The following is a 16,021-nucleotide window of genomic DNA, read 5'->3' on the forward strand; positions in this document are numbered from 1 at the left end:
TAACCCCAAGCTAACCCTGCTAGCATATCATAAGCATAGAAAAGTAAACTGAATCAATATACATTGTGCAGAAGCTAAAGCACATGAATAATCTAAAACAGTCGGGAAAACGATATACTATCTGAATAAATGAAAATATTTTTAAATACAAATGAAAAGTCAAACTCTAACACTTAAGCTGAATCTAACTATGTCTGAAATAAGTCATTAAACTAACTAGAAGTGCTCGGATATTCCCCAACTAAATCTAGCAAAAAATCAAACTAAAACCAAATGCAAAGAAAAACAATCATGTCACTCATCCTCGAAAAATGTCTGAAAGTTTAGAACCCGAACCTATGTCACGAGAAGATGTAGCGCAAAGTATGCATCAACACTTGAAAGATACTGAGCATGCATGATAGAATAGCTGAAAAATAACATAACTGAACAAGAGATGAAGCAAAGATATAATTTAAACATGATAAAGATACTAAAAGTATCGTACATGACTAAATTGAATGCAATGACCAAATTTATGACATGTTAAGACTGAACACTGGATTGTACTGATAACGCCGTCAATGCAATAGAATTTGACTGAACTGTGGGAGCTACTAATAATAGAAATAAAACCACATGAGCTAAATATGGAGTCCTATGTATACGCCCCATTGAGAGTACCCAACATACCCTGCCACAAGTATAGAGGCAAAGAGGGGACTTAACACCTACGGGCCACGTGGTTTTTGGACTTGAGGGTGATTGAACCTAGTTCATTCGTCATTAAGCTTCTCCCAATTGATTATGTAATGTACATTTTATGATTGAAATGTTGTAATACTAGATAGTTCAAAATAATGATATGCTAACTTAAAATGCAACATTAATATGTTGATGATAAAACATTTAAGTATGTGGAATTTATAATGACGAGCCCATAAATTGGAATCATTTAGGGCTATATTTTAATGAAATAGTGTCCTTAAATGCGTATTTTATCCCAAAATCTGATAAAATCTCTTAAGTTTCAGGTATTTGAAGATTTAAGGAAAGCATCGAACTATATCACAAAAAGGGACAAAAAAGCTGAAAAGAACGAAAAAATTGAAGCATGAGCTTGCCAAGATACTTGGCGAATCACCGAAGGGACGCACTTCGCCTTTTATTCTAGTGTGCTAAGCCCTGAAGGAAGAGGATCAGATCGACGGAGAAAGGAGTAGTTGGCACGTCAAACAGTTCCCCGGAGCAGTACTATACCGCCCAATGATCCAGGACACACAGATGTGGTGGGCAGAAAAAATATTTGATGAGCTAGACGATGGGAGAATCCTCGAGTCGATCGGCGATTCCTATTAACCTCGCCAAACAATCCGCCGCATCACAGATATGAAAGATATAAAAACTAGTGAAATAGTAGCTTTTAAGGGAGGTGGATCACATCTCTTAGGGTTCCGACTTAGACAAAACCTTTGGTATACTTTCTTAATACTTATTATATTCTTACTCTCAAGTTTTGTAAGTATTTTTGGAATACTTGAAGAAAGAAGGATTTCATCTTCCTCAAATTGGAAGTGGGTCTTCTCGATTCTTCTTCCTTTAATTCAATCAAGACTCATTTTCCTATACCCATTTGATTTAAAAATCATTGAAGGTATAATTTCTTATTTCTTGATCTGTGGCTAAAATCCCCTATTCTTAGAGTGGGATTTAGCAAATATGAGTTAATATTATTGTTGGGTCTTGCTTGTTGATAGCGTAGATGTAGTTTAATGGTGATTTTGTCTAGTGTTTGTGGTTTAACATAATGAATTAGTAGTTGAAAATACAATTTCACCCATGTATTTTCGTCTTGCTCGAGAGAGTTCGTGAAATAAAGACCGCTAGATTGATGACCTAAGGAGTAGGTCGACATGAGGTTCAGCCCGAGAGGGTGAGCCCTAGTCCCATATCCTAACTCTCATCTCAAATGAGTGGAATAAGGCATAGTTTGGTCTTATGCGACAAATGAGTGTCCGAAAGGAACCCATTTCAAATGGGGTAAGTTGCTCGAGAGACAAACTATTTTCAATTAAAACTTAAACTAGTCACTATTTTCTACAAATTTTCTCTCAAAAGCATGTACCCAATAATTTATATTAACTTGTATTGAGGTCATATCCCAAGAATTCCCCCTCTCATTTCGTAGATTTCTCATTATTTTTGCTATTTTTACTATATTTTTGATAAATCACCCTTTAATATTTTAAACTTTTGTCTCACCCCCTTTAATTTATATTGTTTTCATTCGTAAATTTCTTTAGTTACGACTAATTAGAATGAAATTCTAATTAGCTACAAATTTTCATTACCACTACATTAGGACATGTCCCCAACCCTCGGTTCTAAATTATCGATGATTGTAGACACTCGACCCATAGTTAGTGTAATTGGTCACGATAAGCATCAAAATTGCACCGCAGTCGAGGAGTTGTGTCACATCAAAATATAGTTAATTAGAGTCTTTGTTCTAATTTAGTTGTAGTTTTACTGACCTTATTTTTAATTTTGCTTTCTTAAGTTTTGCTTTGAAGCAAGGTGCAAATAAATTTAGTAAGCACCCACCAAATAGTGTAGCTCCTTCCACTAGAGGTAATGAGGTTGCGAGATCACATACTGACCTTTAAGCAGACGGAGGGAGAAAAAATATATAAATCATGGGCAAGTTTCAAAGGGTTGATAGATCAAAGCCCAAATCATGGCATTCCTGATATGATCCTTCTAGAATGTTTCTACATAATCCTCTGTCCCGTAAACAAGCAATTACTTGAGAAACTAATTCTAGGAGTGATTGCAAAGCAGCCCTACATGATAGTTGTTGGATTGCTAGACCACATGCTTGAAGCTAACCGAGAGATGGATAAAGATCTATGTTGGCCATACTGAGGACTCAGGTGGATGGATTGTCTAAAAGGGTGGTGAAGATCAAAGCTAAGTGCAAGAAAAAGGATAAATATACTCCTCCTTTTGAGCGCAAAAATCGTATTGACAAGGAGGCAGGATGCATTGAGGGAATGCTCAACCATTCTACTCAAATGAAATGATGAAGATAGAGCTGGAAGAACAGAAAGAAGACACTAAAGGAATAAACGTATTAATTGGTATCACTCTGAAGTTGTCCAGCTGCTAGAAAAGCTTGTGGATCAAGCACTACCTCATATTAACACACACTAAAATGAGGGATTACCTAATAATGATGTGGGTAACCCCAACTATGAAGCTTAAGTGTTGACTTGTATTTTTCCATGACATTAACTAAGGCGCTATTTGGGAGGCAACCCAAAACCATTTAACTACTTTTTGTGTCATTGTAAAATTACAGTATGTTGTTTTTAAAGTTCGAAGTTAGGGAAATTCTTGAAAAGGCGTATAAGGGCGAGTAACTAGTCCAGTTGGCGAGCAGCTGGCAAGTTTGGTGAACCCGATTTGTTCTGTTGTCTCCCTCAAGAAATCTTCATATTGGACCCTATAAAACTCGGTGGTTTGTAGGAATTATCGGTGCATCACCAACTAGGTTAACAACCTCGAGGAAAACCACCGTTGGGATTTCCCTTGTGAATTGACCATCCTGCAAAATTCAGCGAAGAAACTAGGCAATCGGCGCTCGTGAGTTAATGGACGAGCTTTACTAATGTCTCCAAATGGACAAAATCTAGACACTCGCTGCAAGCCAATGTGTTAAAAGTTGCATTTTCATTTACTCTTCCACACTTGTGCTTCTTCACAAACTCACACCAACACTCTAGCTTAATATTTCCTGCAATTTTAGAGTATTTTAGTTGGCAAATTGTGCTCGAAATAGGATAGAATTGCCACCTAGAATTTCATTAGCATTTAATCGGCATCTAAGGTTTGTAATCAAACCCCTCAGTTATTTTTATCATAATATTACTCGTTTGCATTGTATAAATTTTGTGGAACCTTTAAAAGATTTCTGTATGTTAATTCAATCGCATGTGTTATCGAATATTATTCGATACCTCTTGCTTAGTTGGGGAAATCCTGCTCGAGTATGATTTAAGTTTAGTTATTTTCGATATGAGAATGTGCATATATGGATATTTGTTGAATTTGTGCAGTAGAAGCTTAAAATTGCATTAGCAGGGTTGCAGGGTTGAATTAAGAAGACAGGTGTACATAGGCACGTTGAGAGATTTGTCGAGCTGGGTCATGCTCGCCAAATTAAACCATTTGGCGGTTCTCTGAATATCGCCTTTCTCTTTTAATTTAATTCTAATTTTGTTGGGTGTTCTGTAGCATTTGGTGGAATGCTTGACGTCGCCAAACATTTTTGGCTATTTGACGAAAGACTTCTTAATTCGCACTGTCTGCACCTTTGTACCTTATATGCACTATGTTCGGTGAATCATCTAAGTGGAAGATCACTTCACCAATTGGTTTGGTCAAGTGATTTTACAATCGAAATCCCCCTGCTCTTGTTTAAATATTTTCTAACTTTTTCTCAAAGTCTTCGCAGAAATGACTAGACCCAAAGTTGCAGAGAGAAATATACCACCCAGACATGTAAGAGCACGAGAGTTTAAAAGAGATCAAAAGATAGTAGAACTATCCAAGGAAATGAAAGCAAATAATAAAGTAAGTTCTAACATGAGGGTTCCCATTGACCCCACTATTGCATCATTGAAACATGGGTTCATTAATGCATCCATGCCATCAAAGGATCTCAATATGTGGATAATATGGTGAAGGCAAATAAAGTTGTTAAATCCACCGCCAAGCAACAAAATCTAGTGAGACCAAAAACAAGGACGGCACAAATCTGAGTACTAGTACCCAGATCCATATCTACACATCAAACACTGATGCCCCAACAGATGGAGCAAGTTTCTAGACAGGACCCCTCTTGAACTCACTATTTATTTTTCTTTCCTTCTCTCCAAAATATTTCTATTAATTGAATTAGAGGACAAACACATTTATTTGTGGTGGAATGAGGTTCATCTTTTTTTGCTTACTATGTATGTTTGTGTTAATTTGAATTTTGTTGTGTGTACATACTTGGTCTGTCTATTTCTAAGTTGTGTTTTATATTGCTTGTGTGATTGTTTGAGCTTATGGCTCTTCTTTTGGTAAAATTTGCTAAGGAATTTGACCTTTGTGATACCTCAAAAATCACATAGATGAGAGCCTAACATGTTTGTCATGAGGGTCTAAGGTACTAAAATTTTTTATATTGTGGTATTGAGGCAGTGTCTATAGTATTAGGTTAATAGGAAGTCAAACGTCAAGGGACGATTAAGACGTTCGACGATTAAGTCACCTATATGCCTCATGTGTGTTTGTGTGCTTATATGAGTGTGTTTTGAGATCCTAATATGAGTTATTACAGTGTTTATAGGAAGTGTGCGGAGTTTCATGAAGTTTGGAGGTATAACGTCCAAGAACGTCCATGACGTTCGAAAGGTTTGTCTTGAAACGACCTTGTGTATCTTGGACTGTTTCGTTGAGTTTTGTTTGTTCATTTTGGATGAAATTGATGTGGGAGGTCCTAAGCTTTTATAAAAACATATTCGGGTTGGAAATGTCCGGATAAAAGTCCCCAAGGACCAACTAAGGGTCCTTGAGGTTGGACCCTTCCTAGAGCCAAAGGCTGTCTTGGCCAGTCCCAAACAATGGAGGCAAACGACGGCTCATTGGCCAGTAGACGCTCCATTGATTGGATTCATGGGACAAGACTTAGCCTAGGGATCTCAAACTCCCAGTGGCAAGTCTCTGAACCCATTGGCGGATAGCCAGGACGGACCGTTTGTGGACCAATGGCCCGTGGATGGGCAGTCATAGGTTGGATTGTCACATGCACAACTTCACTGTTAAGTGAAGGGGTGAATTGGTAAATTAACCCCACGTAAAAATATGAGTTTTAGTGGTTACTCAAGGGTATCTTAGGTATTTTAAGGGGTTTATAAGTCCTAAATACCTAGATGAATTCATTTTTCCAAATCAAAACCCCAAAATCTCTAAGAAATTCTCTAGAACTCCATTGAAGCCAAAAGTCAAGGAAGATCTTGGATTAGATATTTGAGTGGTGATTCTTCATCAGTTTCGTGGATTAGCATCATTGAGGAATGGTTTTAGATCCTTGAAACTTTATTCATCAAGGAACCTAAAATTCAAAGAGATTTCTAAAGTTTTCTAAAGATGAACTTGTCCAATTTTATGATCTAACCATGGTTCTTGCATTAAGGTTTTTGAATCATTATATATTGATTGAATTGTTGTTAATTATATGATTTTAACATAATTAACCTATGAACCCAAGAAATCCATGAACCCTAGTTTTTGACTACTTTATGGGTTAATAGATATTGTCTTAATGCTTATGAATTCTAGTGTAGTTATCATTGGGCTAGTGAATGATGTAAGAATTTATTCAAATGGTGTATAGGTTGTCTTGTATTGATAAATATATATTTAATTTACCTATATTCATTGAGTATTATAGTTTTTGTATTGAATTGATGTTCCTGGCCATGGGTAAGGGCTTTTTGGTATTGAATTGGATGTTTTAGCTACGGATTAAAGAGGTGATAATGGATTAGTGGTACGCTTCCCTAATTATCTTTATTTATGTAATGCAGCTATTAAATTATGTTATGATTAGTACTTATGGTGGCGGTGCTATGTGCTTTACTAGTAAATGATGTGGCCTCGTCGACGTTACTTCATTTAATATGATGATCATGACCTTGTCGTCAACTACTTGATATACTATGATTATTTGTGTAAGGATTAATGTGAAGTATGATCATATTCATCTACTTGTGGTCAAGATGAAAGAATGTGTTCTTCTATTGTTGAAGGTGATCATGTTAGACTATGACTATGTCCTTATGTGTGTAGTCTTAGAGTTGATGCATGATTATTCCTACTTGACTATATGAGTCAATGATGGTTATATTGATGATTTTATAGTATCCCTTATTTGATACATGTATGAATGTGAATATGAGATGTATTGACTTAGGATGCTAAAACCTCTTAGTCTTGTATGTATGAATGACATGAGACCTTGAATGATGCTAAGAATATCCTTTTCAACCTTAAACCTAGTGGTAAGGTTATGAACCTTGAAGTCGAAAGCCGTAATGGTATCCTTCTTATATAAATGATGGAATTAAGGTTGGTTGGCTGGAACAACAACATATAATCCTTAGTAAAGTCATTAAGCTATCTTCGTCGCCATTGTAAGGCATCCCTAGGGTACCTCTTCGGTATGGTGAATGTGATTGTTCATGAAATAGATATGGAACCTCTTCATGTGATCCTTTAATGTGCATTACATTATGAGAACCAAGTCTAGCACCGAGTGTTTATGGTAAGGGAAGTAGCTCTACTTAAAAGATGAGGGTAGAGTGTAAAGAAATCCTTCATATTCCTTAACCATGTTCCTACATGGGGCGTGTCCAAGTTCTACCATTTGCAAGTAGAACACCCTCTAATGGAGTAGGTTACCCTCTGGATTCCCTGTTTTCCTACCATGGTCTATGTCGGTTATTGCCTATTCTCATCATATGGGATACCTACTTGCATTGGAGAAAATCTATGAAGTTTAGGTGGTGGTATGGGACGCTATATAGACATTGCACAATATGTTTTGAACATGTTAGTGAGAGTCCCTAGGTCTTCTTCAAGACCATTACTTGAAAGTCCTTTATGTGATGAATGTCTCTTAAATGAACTAATGAATGTAATGAATTAAGTTAGAAAAGCATGCTAAATGAATAAGTACTTATCTAGAGTAGTTAAGGGTTGTCTAGTTAAGGTGTGAAGGGGGCATAGGAATGATCACTTCATATCTTACCTAGATAAGCCTTAAGAATGACTCTAGTTAGGAAGGTTGATTGATTAAGTAGGCATGATAGAAACTTAGATAGTCTTAAGGATTATTTAAGTAATCTTGGAGAGGTCAAGCATGTACATTATCTTCTTGATTTACTTAATTAAGTCTTTTGATAACTTTTGGAACGGAGAATGTCATATTATATGTTTGTTATCGTATTAAGTGAGAATGATCTAATCCTACGTAATCTATAAGATCTTTTAATTATGTGTGAAGGATTGTATGGGAGGTTGCTTACAACTCACTCAAGTGAACCTTAGAATCACCTTTGGTGGGAGAATCTCATGTTTATGTGTTGGGTGTATTGTGAGTGTGTGTACCTCATTATAGATAGTCTTAAGGATCATTTAGGTGTGCCTAGAGAGAGTGTATGGGCGGTCTCTTTTTGTCTTAGTTAAGTGAGTCTTAGGATATCTTTTAGTGAGAATATTGCATGCTAGAAAGTGTCCAAAGTGAAGTTGAGGAAGTTACTATAACGGTGAGGTAATCCACTGTAACAGTGATATAGTCTACTATTATGTGTTCCTTAAAATGTGGATAAATGGTTAAGACTTATATTATGTGTTTCTAAGTGGTTAAATGTGGTTCTTATGCTTATACTATATTAGTTAAATTAAAAGTTGTATATTTTCCTTGAATTTATGTTTCCATGATTTTTATGCATTATGTCGTACTTAGTACATGTGTTTGGACTAATTCCATGCTTTTATCTATCTCAAAAGTGATTCACATATAAAGGTGCTTTTGAGATCGGAGCTTGGATTATAGGATCTTTCAAGCAAGTTGAAGTATGTCCTCATTTTAGTCGAGGTCGTGTCCCAAGTACTCTTGTGTGGAGGATTTTATGAAATGAGACTTAGTATTTCCTATTAGTTTTATAAGAAAGAGTTTTTGAAAGGCTAATCGAATGTTGTAAAAATTTTTAATTCTGCACTACTTTTATATATGTATATGCGATGAACGATACGAAAGAGCTTGTACAAGACCTCCGATAGGTCAAGTACGCCTTGCCACGACCTAAGAATTCCCTAACTTCTAGGGTATAGGTGTAGGTCGGGACAAACGTGGTATTAGAGCCAGGTTATGAAAGTGATCTTAGGAACCAAAAAGTCTCATAAAGTAATGTCTAGTAGAATCTTGACCATCGGTGCGAGTCGCGACACATCTATGGGCGAGAGGCAATAGGACGATAGGGTTTCCCTTCTTTTCTACTAGGACGATAGGGTTTCCCTTCTTTTCTACTCCTATGTTGTGCCGTAGAGTAAAAGTTATGATTATTCTTTTCTTATTGTTTTCCTTGTGTTTATAGAACATCAATACTAGAAGGATGGCCGCTAGAAGGTTTAAAGAAGGAAGGGTAGATGGGGAAGTTCCTCCTCAAGTTAAGAATGTTCCTTAAGGTTCTCAAGTCCCTATTGGAGGTCAAGATAATGATGTTCCGGTGGTTCCTCTAGAAATGACTAATGGGGATATTAGAGAGGCTTTACTTACTTTATCCCAATCTTTGACTACCCATGTGAATATGGGTATTAGACCTAGAATAAATGTTGTGGAGAGCACTATGACATCTAGATTGAGAGATTTTGTGAGGATGAATACTCCTATCTTTCTTGGATCTAAAGTGGTAGAGGATCCCCAAGAGTTCCTAGATGGAGTGTATAAGGTGTTGAGTGTCATGATGGTGACTTCTAGGGAGAAGGCGGAGTTAGCTTCGTACCAATTGAGGGAGGTTTCTCAAGTGTGGTACACTCAATGAAAAGATAATAGGCTGGTAGAGTCGGGTCCCATTGAGTGGGAAGAATTTAAAGAAGCCTTTCTAGGAAAGTACTTTCCCCACGAGAGGAGGGAGGTGAAGGTAGAGGAGTTTATAAATCTCAAGCAAGGTAAGATGAGTGTTGAGGAATACTATTTGAAGTTCTCTATGTTGTCTAGATATGCCCCGTCCTTAGCGTCTAACCCTAGGGATGCAATGAGTAGGTTTGTGGCCGGGGTCGCCGACATAGTGATAGAAGAATGTCGTACATCTATGCTCCATGATGATATGACCCTATCTAGACTCTTGGTTTATGCTCAATCGATTGAGTAGTCTAAATTTAGTAGGATTTGTAGAAACTTGAAAATAAATGGTTCAAGTGATCAAAGTCAACCTAGCTTCAAGAAGAAGGTTTCAGGTCAAGAAGAACCTATTGGGTGCTAAAGTGAAATTGGAGAAAGGAGGTGGTTTTCAAAATGGCAACACTACATGTGATACTGGGAAGAGGCACTATGGGGAATGCCTATTGGGTACCGGAGTTGCTTTGGATGTGGTAAATATGGACACAAAGTGAGGGATTGTCCTACTAGAGATGGTAAGCAAGTTGCTTTTAATGTTCCAAAAGATGATGCTCCAAAGAAGAGACGTTTCTATGCACTCCGGACTAGAGGATCAAAGCCGTATGAGGGTGATGATAATGATGGTAAGTTATTGTATTTATCTCTTTAGTGTTATAAGTTCCTTCTAAGTGTGGGAGTATGGTTAATAGATGGGCTAGAAAGTCATAGAAGCATGTTGCATGTGCATGGTGTCTAGTAGTATTGTGGAATTGAATTTCATTGATTCCTTCCATGCTGTATTTTATGAAGTTATGATTATGTTGTAATATATGTATATATGATTTTACATTGCATATAAGCATGTTTCCATCATGAATTTCCTAAAGGTTGCATTTTTGAAAAATGTTTAATAATTCACTGTAAAGCTGCCAGGGAAAATCTTCTCACTGTAACATTTTTACAAAATTGACTAAATCCTTGTTTGGTTGAAAATTTTGGAAGGTGGTTAGAAATGATGTATATGAGCATGTTAATGAATATAAAATGAGTTTTTTTTTTGCTATTTGAAATGAAGGATGTGAGTTTTATGCGTGATGATTTGTAGAATTTATTCTAGTTTCTTGTTGTGTTGTGATTCTCTTGATTATATGAAATTGATGTTTTTATAGATTTTTGTATTATATAATGTGTTATATGGTATGGTTATGATCTTCTAGTTGAATCTTTTCTCTTGGAAGTGTTCAGAGAGTGGCAAGTGTCATTCGAAGACAAATGTTGTCCAAGTGGGGGAGAATGTGACACCTCAAAAATGGCATAGGTGAAACTAGAGCCTAACATATTTGTAATGAGGTTATAAGGTCCTAAAATGGTTTATAATGTGTTATTGAGGCAGTGTCTATAGTGTTAAGTGAATTGGAAATCAAACGTCAAGGGACGACTAAGACTCGATGACTAAGTCACCTATGTGCCTCATGTGTGCTTATAAAAGTGTGTTATGATCTTATGAGGTCCTAATACGAGTAATTATAGTGTATATAGTCAATGTTCCAAGTTTCACGAAGTTTGGATCTCAAATGTCTTAGAACATCCATGACGTTCGAAAGGTTTGCATTGAAATGATCTTGTGTGTCTTGACATGTTTCATTGAGTTTTATGTGTTCGTTTTAAATGAAATGGATGTAGGAGGTCCTAAACTCGTATACGAATATATTCGTCTTGGAAACATCCAGGTAAAAGTCTCGAAGGACAAACCAAGGGTCTTTGAGGAAGGACCCTTCCTAGAGCCAAAGACTCTCTAGGCCAGTCCCAAACCACGGTTTGTTGGCCATTTGACGCCCCATCAATTGGATTCGTCGGCCAAGAATTAGCCTAGGGAGATTAAAATCCCACTGTCAAGTCTCTTAACCCATCGATGGACAGCCAGGACGGTCTATTTGTGGACCAACGCCCATCAATGGGCAGTCGTGGGTTGGACGATCACCTGCGCAACTTCATTGTTAAGTGAAGGGGTGAATAGGTAAATCCACAACGTCTAAATAAGAGCTTGGGATGTTACTTAAGGGTATTTTAAGGAGGTTTATAAGTCCTAAATACCTAGATGAATTCATTCTTCAAAATAAGAACCCCAAAATCTCTAAGAAATTCTCTAGAACTCCATTGAAGCCAAAACTCAAGGAAGAGCTTGGATTGGAGATTTGAGTGGTGATTCTTGATCAATTTCTTGGACTAATATCATTGAGGTGGTTTTTTTATCCTTGAAAAGAAAACTTTAGAAATCTCTTTGAATTTTGGGCTTTAACCATAACTCAATGATGAACTTGTCCAATTTTATGATCCATCCATGGGTTCTTGCATTAAAGGATTTGAATCATTATATATTGATTGAATTTTTGTTAATTATATGATTTTAACATAATTAGCCTATGAACCCAAGAAATCCATGAACCGTAGTTTTTGACTACTTTATGGGTTAATTGATATTGTCATAATGCTTATGAATTCTAGTGTAGTTGTCTTGGATTGATAAATATATATTTAATTGACCTATATTCATTGAGTATTATAGTTTTTGTATTGAATTGATGCTCATGTCCATGGGTAAGGGCTTTTTGGTATTGAATTGGATGTTTTAGCTATGGATTAAAGAGGTGTTAATGTATTGGCGGTACGCTTCCCTAATTCTCTTTATTATGTAATGCAACTATTGAATTATGTTATTATTGGTACTTATGGTGGCGGTGCTATGTGCTTTACTAGTAAATGATGTGGCCTCGTCGACGTTACTTCATTTAATATGATGATCATCACCTTGTCAACAACTACTTGATATACTATGATTAATCGTGTAAGGATTAATGTGAAGTATGATCATATTCACTACTTGTGATCAAGATGAAAGAATGTGTTCTTCTATTGTTGAAGGTGATCATGTTAGACTATGACTATATCCTTATGTTTGTAGTGTTAGAGTTGATGCATGATTATTCCTACTTGACTATATTAGTCTATGATGGTTTTATTGATGATGTTATAGTAGTATATAGGATGACTTATAGATGATAATGGTTATTCCTATGTGCTTCTAGAATGATATACTATATGTGATAAAGTGAAGTCATTGGTATGTCTTGTGTGGTGGACTTGTGTCCCTTACTTGATACATGTATGAATGTGAATATGAAATGTCTTGACTTAGGATGCTAAAACCTCTTAGTCTTGTATGTATGAATGACATGATACATTGAATGCTGATAAGAAGGTCCTTTATGTGGAAACATATTCCTAGTCGTTAGGCTATGAACCTTGAAGTCGAAAGTCGTAACAATATCCTTCTTGTATGAATGATGGACTTAAGGTTAGTGGCTGGAACGACATCGTATCATCCTTAGGAAAGTCATTAAGTTATCTTTGTCGCCATTGTTAGGCTGCCATAAGGGACCTCTTAGGTAGCATGAATGTCATTGGGTTATGAACCTGATATGGATCCTCTTCATATGATCTTATAATGTGAATTACTCTATGATAACAAAGGCTAGCACTGAGTGAGTATGCAAAGGGAAGTGTCTCTAATTAAAAGATGAGGCTAGAGTGCAAAGAAACCCTTCATATTTCTTAACCATGTGCCTACATGGGATGTGTCCAAGTTCTACCATTGGCAAGTGGTTACTACTCCGGATGAAGTTTATGTAGTGGTATGGGACGCTATATAGACATTACACAATAGGCTTTAAAGATGTAAGTGAGAGTCCCTAGTCTACTCCAAGACCATTTCTTGAATGTCCTTTATGTGATGAATGTCTTTTAAATGAACTAATGAATGTAATGACTTAAGTTAGAAAAGTATGTTAAATGAATAAGTACTTATCTAGAGTTGTTAAGGGTTGTCTAGTTAAGGTGTGAAAGAGGCATAGGAAGGTCACTTCGTATATTACCTAGATAAGCCTTAAGAATGACTCTAGTTAGGAAAGTTGGTTGTTTAAGTAGGCATGATCCAAACTTAGGTAGCCTTAAGGATTATTTACGTAATCTTGGACAGGTCAAGAATGGACATTATCTGCTTGATTTACTTATGTATGTCTTTTGATAACCTTTGGGAGGGAGAATGTCATTTTATATGTATGTTTTCGTATTAAGTGAGAATGATCTTATCCTAGGTAATCTATAAGATCTCTTAAGTGTGTGTGAAAGGATTGTAAGGGCGGTAACTTCACAACTCACTCAAGTGAACCTTAGAATCACCTTTGGTGGGAGAATCTCATGTTTATGTGCTGGGTGTATTGTGAGTGTGTTTACCTCCTTATAAGTGGTCTGAAGGATCATTTAGGTTTGCCTAGAAAGGGTGTATGGGCGGTCTCTCTTTATATTACTTAAGTGAGTCTTAGGATAGATTTTAGTGATAAGATTGCATGCTAGAAAGTGTCCAAAGTGAAGTTGAGGAACTTCACTGTAATAATGAGGTAATTCACTGTACCAGTGATATAGTTTACTATAAAGTGTTCCTTAAAATGTGGATAAATGGTTAAGAGTTATATTATGTTTTTCTAAGTTGTTAAATTTGGTTCTTATGCTTATACTATGATAGTTCAATCAAAAGATGCATATTTCCATTTAATGTCAGTTTCCATGATTTTTATGCATTATGTCATACTTAGTACATGTGTTTCTACTAAGTCCATGCTTTTATCTATCTCTAAAGTGATTCATAGGTAAAGGTTCTTTTGAGAGCGGAGCTTGGATTATAGGATCTTTCAAGCAAGTTGAAGTATGAACTCATTTGACTCGAGGGCATAGATGTCTTTGGTTTCTTTTATTGAAGATTGTAATATAATTAGTAGTACTATATTTTTATTGTATGGGCCGTGTCCCAATTACTCTTGTGTCAAGGATTTGATGAAATGAGGCTTAATTTCCTATGAGTTTTATATGAAAGAGTTTTTGAAAGACTATTCGAATGCTGTGGAAAATTTAATTCTGCAGTACTTTTCATGTGTGTATATGCGATGAACGATATGAAAGGGCTTGTACAAGACCACAGATAGGTCAAGTACGCCGTGCCACAACCTTAGAATGCTCTAACTTCTAGGGTATAGGTGCGAGTCGTGACAAAAATTCCAAAGAAATTTTATTTTTCAAAAACAGTTTTCCACCGCTTGTGTTGAAAGTTGTTGTTCTCTTGCAAATTTAAAGCTTCGTTTCAATCTATACCAATGACTTTAATAGTGACCACAATCGAACAAACATGAATGTGCATCTGCGACGAGACCAAATGAAGTTATATTGTCAAATATGTGAACACTTTGAATCTCGTTGTGAGTAGCCATTTTTCAAATTGATTCTTCTGTGATGACCGTTGCACAGTAGAAAAAGTACATGTTTTGGTTGACTTAAGTGTTGATGCCTAGTGTGATAAGCTTACCATGAACCATTCACGAATAATCCTAGAATTTTTCCCATTAGTCCAGTCAATGAAGTAATGCTTTCTCTTTAAATGATCTTAGCCCCAATCTAAAGAGTGTGAACAAATTTGACATATACCTTTTTTGTGACCCTCCCTTGTGAGTGTGTGAAGCTCTCTTCAGCGCTCCTTGAACTTTACCTTTATTTGGAAGAAACTTGATAAAACCCAGACCGTTATTCATCCATTACCTATAATCCTCATGACTTGCTTAGTGAATAACCAACTTAATCCAAAAGCTAAAGTTGGGGGTGTGGTGAAAAGGAAAAAGGTAAGTCAATAAGTGCAAGAGAAGTATACCTTAACACATGAAAGCGCAAAGGAAGGACACCCTCCATATAAAAAAAAGATAAAAGGAAAGATAAATAAAATAATGAAAAAGAAGGTTGTAGGATAAAACTACAAAAGAAATTTGGGGTTTCAAGGAATTCATGAACATGAATAATGGGATGAGTCTGAAGCACCGGAAGAAAAATTTATAATGGAGGACAAGAAATGGAGTGTTGTGAGTACCAAAATTCATGAGGATCATTAGTTACTAAGCCTAAATGACCATACATTTGCACTCAGTCCCATTACAAGCCTTGAAAAGACCTTTTTGGTCTTGAGAAAGCAGAAACGATTGTTGACTTAAAAATAAGGGCAAGCCTATGGGTGAACGCATGCACTGTGTCCCTCTTTTTGAATATGAGCATTGTATCTGATTCCTAAACTCTAAATTGATTATACACTTGTGTGTAAAAATGAAATCATCATTCGTGTGATGACACCCGAATGTTTTTTTGAGCGTGAACTTGTATTTGAAGCAAGTAATGCGAGCTTGAGAAACTTTGATAATGGTGTGTCACCACTTGAATTTTTGAGTACACAATTGA

At 36.2% G+C, this 16,021-nt stretch overlaps 1 protein-coding gene across 1 annotated transcript in view; it reads left to right on the forward strand.

Moving 5' to 3' along the window:
- Positions 1-10,002: 10,002 nt before the first annotated feature.
- Positions 10,003-16,021, forward strand: part of LOC107019544 (ATP synthase subunit alpha, mitochondrial-like) — a 34,897-nt gene continuing 28,878 nt past the window's right edge. Inside the window, exon 1 of the mRNA XM_015220006.1 lies at positions 10,003-10,185. Within this exon, the coding sequence (XP_015075492.1) occupies positions 10,003-10,185 (183 nt within the window). The remainder of the gene's footprint in view (positions 10,186-16,021) is intronic.

This window comes from Solanum pennellii, chromosome 5, assembly GCF_001406875.1.
Source record: "Solanum pennellii chromosome 5, SPENNV200".
Lineage (NCBI taxonomy): Eukaryota > Viridiplantae > Streptophyta > Magnoliopsida > Solanales > Solanaceae > Solanum > Solanum pennellii.